At 37.8% G+C, this 4475-nt stretch overlaps 1 protein-coding gene across 1 annotated transcript; it reads right to left on the bottom strand.

Annotated features, from left to right (window-relative positions):
* Positions 1 to 2018: 2018 nt before the first annotated feature.
* LOC122317280 (pentatricopeptide repeat-containing protein At2g01860) lies at positions 2019 to 4251 on the bottom strand. Its single transcript, XM_043134272.1, has 2 exons — positions 2212 to 4251; positions 2019 to 2092 (listed from the first exon to the last, which is right to left on the bottom strand). Exons 1-2 carry the CDS (start codon positions 3728 to 3730, stop codon positions 2034 to 2036), a joined length of 1578 nt encoding a protein of 525 aa, XP_042990206.1. The 5' UTR covers positions 3731 to 4251; the 3' UTR covers positions 2019 to 2033.
* Between the last annotated feature and the right edge of the window lie 224 nt (positions 4252 to 4475).

Raw genomic sequence — 4475 nt, 5'->3', positions numbered from 1 at the left:
ATTGATACATGTTTCAGGTTCTATCAAGTATTTGTCATCATAAAAAAGGGGGAGATTGTTGAATCCAAAATTTCAAGTTTTATGTAATTATATATCTACATGTGGATTTTGATGATAACAAATGAATTCAAAAAATAAAGAAGTCTCAATCTCAAGTTATCTACACAATGGAGTCAAGCACATCAAGGAAACAAGCATGAACAAGAAGGGAATAAGTTCACATTAAAATTATAAAGTAATTTTGTAAATCTCTTAAAAATTCAAAATTAGGATTAAGGCTCAAAATTAATATTTTATCATAAAGTATTAAAATATATTTTCCACATGTGCATGAATATTTTGAAAATTAAATTTGAAAATTTTGAAAGATAATTGATTGTCATCTTTTACATGTGCATTCCTTGATTAAAGGGTTGAATTTTGAAAATATTAAAGATGATTATCATCTTTCACATGTGTATGTTTTATTTGAATATTTTCAAAAGTGATTGATAATTTTGTTTTACTTATACAAAAGGTAGATGATTTTGTTTGAAATATTTGAAAAGTAAAGTGTGCTCCTTTTGTCATATGCAAAAAGTAAAAGATTAGGTTTGAATTTTTTTGAAAAGTAAAGTGTGCTCCTTTTGTCATATGCCAAAAGTAAAATATTAGGTTTGAAGTTTTTAAAAAATGAATGATGTTGTCTTTAACAATTGAAAAAGAAGAACCTTTTATTTGAATTTTTTGAAAAAGTGAATGATGTTATCTTTGACATGTGAATCTTTTTAAATTTGGATATGAAGTCTCATATGCCTATAAATAGATCATTTGAGAGCTTCACATTTACAATACAAAGAGCATACAACATTTATTCAAAGCTTTCATTCTCTCTTCTCTAAGTATTGAGCCTTAATTCTTGTTCATTTTGAGAGATATAGTTTACGTTGTATTATTCTTATTCCACTTATTGAGGAGTGTTTTCTGATAAACTACCCACTGTCAGCTCTTTTTATCAATAAAAGGGTGTGTATAACCCTTATGCATGTAAAAAGTGTTTTACACAGGAAATAGTTGAATCACCACGTGTAAGGTGATTGCAAGTGTAGAGGGTGTTCTACACGGATCCTTTGTAGCGGTGTTGTTCAAATGTGTAATAGGTTTCTATTTCCACCTGAAGGAGGTTGAATAGTGAATTTGGAAATTCTTAAGGGGTAACTTGAGGCGAGGACGTAGGCAGTGGGGCCGAACCTCGTTAACATACTGAGTTTGCTTCCACCCTACACCGAGGGATTCCCACCTCAGCCTCTGACCGGGTCTAGTCGTGTTTTACTTTCTACTTCTTTCGAGTACTGGTTCCCTTCCCTAAAGAAATTAGGACAATGGTTTGTATCCGATGAGAGCAGCAGCAAAGTAGATGTTGGGGCACCGCCTTACCATTTACATGTTCTTCAAAATTTGAAAATTATAAATTGTTCACGGCCTCCTAATTGGAGATCAGTTCCAAAACTGAAATTACAGAGTTGCTTGCTTTCTTGTGAGCTTCACGCCGTTGAGAATTCGTTTATAGGCCTTGAAGTCCTTAAACTGGAAAATTCGAGGATTAGAGAATGGAAACTGGGGAAAGATGCAATGATGGGCCCAAGGCATTTGGTTATCAATCGATGCTTTGAGTTGAACATGATTCCTTGGGAATTATGCAATTTGATTACCTTGCAAGAGGTGGAGGTGTTAGGGAGCAAATTAGCGTCGATAAAGGTGCTTCAGGAATTGCAGAGGAAGGCTGAGAATCTGAGATTAAGGTACTGATTGATCCTCCTCCTAGATGACTTCCGTGGTGAAACCGCCAACTGATAGATTATACCAATTGTTTTAACTTATCTAGCTTTATGTTTTCTACTATTACGAGGTTGTCCCCTCCAGTGTTGTTGTCTTGGGTTGCAGCCAAAGCAAACAAGGGAAGGCTTGATCTTTGTTTCGTTTTCTAAACTAAGTCCTTTAAACTTGCTAATGTGGTGACAGGGAACTTCGTCACGTACAGAAATTGCTGCTTCCTAGTCCGCTGGTTTCGTTTGCTTATCATGTAATGATTTTATTGTTAAGGAACTTGTGCTTTACGTCATGAGGGCCCCGAGCCCGACTGTTTGCTTAAGTCGTCGTCGTCGTCTACCTAAAAACAAATATAAAAAAGAAAGAAGCATCAATAATTACTCAGTAATTACAAATAGTGAACCTTTTTTTCTCTTTCAAACTGCAACAACCGTGACGTTGTGTCTTTATCCAACTTGAATCCTGCTATCTCTGCCTCCTTGCAGACCTCCTTACACCTTGCAAGCCTCCCAGAAACAATGTAGATTTTAATCAACTCGCGATATATGTCATAAGTTGGAGAGAAACCTGCTTCTTTAAGCTTCGAAAAATATCTTACGGCCCTTGAGATATCATTCAGAGCAACAAAAAGCTTTATTACCACACGATAAGCTGGAAGATCGAGAAGACAATTAGAAGCTTCCATTTCCCAGACCAAAGCCAATGCCTCCCTATATTTTCTCTCAGAATAATGGCTGTGAATCAGAGTAGTGTACATTACCACACTTGGTTGGTACCCAGATTGTTTGAACCAATTGAACAGCCCATCCACAACGTCAAATTTCCCGAGCCTAATGCAAATTTTCATTATAGCCGTACAGTCACGCTGGCTTAAATTCAGATCTTCTCTTTCTCCAAGCTCATGTAGTAAGCTCACAACGAGCATGTGTTTATCTGGGTTCTTCCCAAGCTCCAATATCAACTTTGCATAAATGCTTGGGTCCAACATTCTTTTTCCATCCCTGGCAACCGATAGAAGCTTCAAGGCAAGATGCAAGCTCCCTCCTCTTATGAACCCTCTCACCATTGCCTCCATCACACCACGACTTGCCAAACTTGTAAATTTTCCCAAGTTGAATGGCACCTTTAGCTCATGGTTCCTTGCCAGAACTTCTACTGTCGAAGCCAAAATCCGGTCATCTGGGAAGAGTTGAGGCTGTTTCTGCGCCCAGCAGAATGTCTGCAAAGCTCTCTCGGGAAGACCCATGTGACCTAATTCCCGTATTGTCAATGACAGAGATCCCTTCCTCAGAAACCTAGCCCACTTGTTGAGAACTACAGACACGTCTTCCTCTGAACTAATCACCTTGATCTCTCTGGCTATACCAATAAGGACACCCGGGTTCTTGTACACTTGCTTTGAAAGGGATGCACGCGAAGAAACAACCAGCGGAGAAGCTGATTTAACATGTTTCTTTGGCGTAGGAAGTCCTAGAGGTCGAAGCTTATAGGGAAGAGGTAGTGGCAGGGGTCTCTCTCTGTTCAACTTTCCAGGCTTTTGAGGCACTCTTCCTTGGAAAAGCGATGAAATAGCTTCAATCTCATCTGAATCCCAACAAATACCAGTTTCTTGTCGACCCTCTTCTTCTTCAGTGTCTTCTTGTTCTTGTTCTTCTCCCTCTCCTTTTTTTTCAGCTAAACGAGGTTTCTTACCATCTATCAAATATGCAAGTGATATGTCTGCAGAGTTCGTGCTTGTCTTCTTCAAGAATAAATTAACACCAAAGTTGGGAGGACTCTTGGGGTGCCGTGGATAACGGAGGTTCTTGGGCGGTCTTCTCCTAGTCCTTGAACGCGCCAGCAAAGTTACCCTTCCACTTGTTGTAAACTTTCTGTATGATGGGATGGGATACAGGGTCATGGTTGATAATCTGGAATCCATTGTTTGAACTGGACTCCTGTGAATCCGAAAATGTGCCACTCTTTCTGAGACGTATTGTTAATGGCAAACAGAAATTTCAGCAGACATCTGGTCTGCTAAAATTTATATATTTCCCATATGCATCGGACATTTCAGTTCCCGTTCAGCTTGGTTGAGGTAAGCTTCTCACTTTCCTCAGAACACTAAATAACACGAAAACACGCATTCCACGGTTTCCCACATCATCTTTCCCTCCCACGATTTCTCAGCACCCAAACAGAAGTTCAGAGTTTCTGATAATTCAAAAAAGCCAATCAAGAAGCCGTAATTACAAGAACGAGATTGATAAAGTAACCGTGAGGACCGTTCAGCCTTGATTCGATCGGTGAGGGAGAGAGGGAACTTGAGAAGCAGATCGGCAAGAGAAAGAGGTTGCGGATTCTCTTGAAACAGTCTGGAGAGCGGCTCCAATGAATGGTTGTGTTTTAGCACCAAAAGAAGATGACGCTGCGTAGTTCTCTCTCTCTCCTCTTTTTTTTTTTTTTTTTTTTTGTTAAAAAAAAAATTGTGAAACAATGACGCTGCGTAGCTTATAATAGCAACTGAATGGACTACGCATCTTTTTTTTAAATGAAAAATCTAATTATAAACATAACTGTATATTAATATATGTTAATCTAATATAATTGATTAAAAAGTAAATTTTATTAAAAATAATATAAATTTAAATTATAAATATAAATAAATCATTATTAATATATAAATT

Source organism: Carya illinoinensis, chromosome 7 (genome assembly GCF_018687715.1).
Source record: "Carya illinoinensis cultivar Pawnee chromosome 7, C.illinoinensisPawnee_v1, whole genome shotgun sequence".
Taxonomy (NCBI): domain Eukaryota; kingdom Viridiplantae; phylum Streptophyta; class Magnoliopsida; order Fagales; family Juglandaceae; genus Carya; species Carya illinoinensis.
The sequence above is the reverse complement of the archived record's forward strand: the minus strand, read 5'-3'. Positions and strand labels throughout refer to the sequence as shown.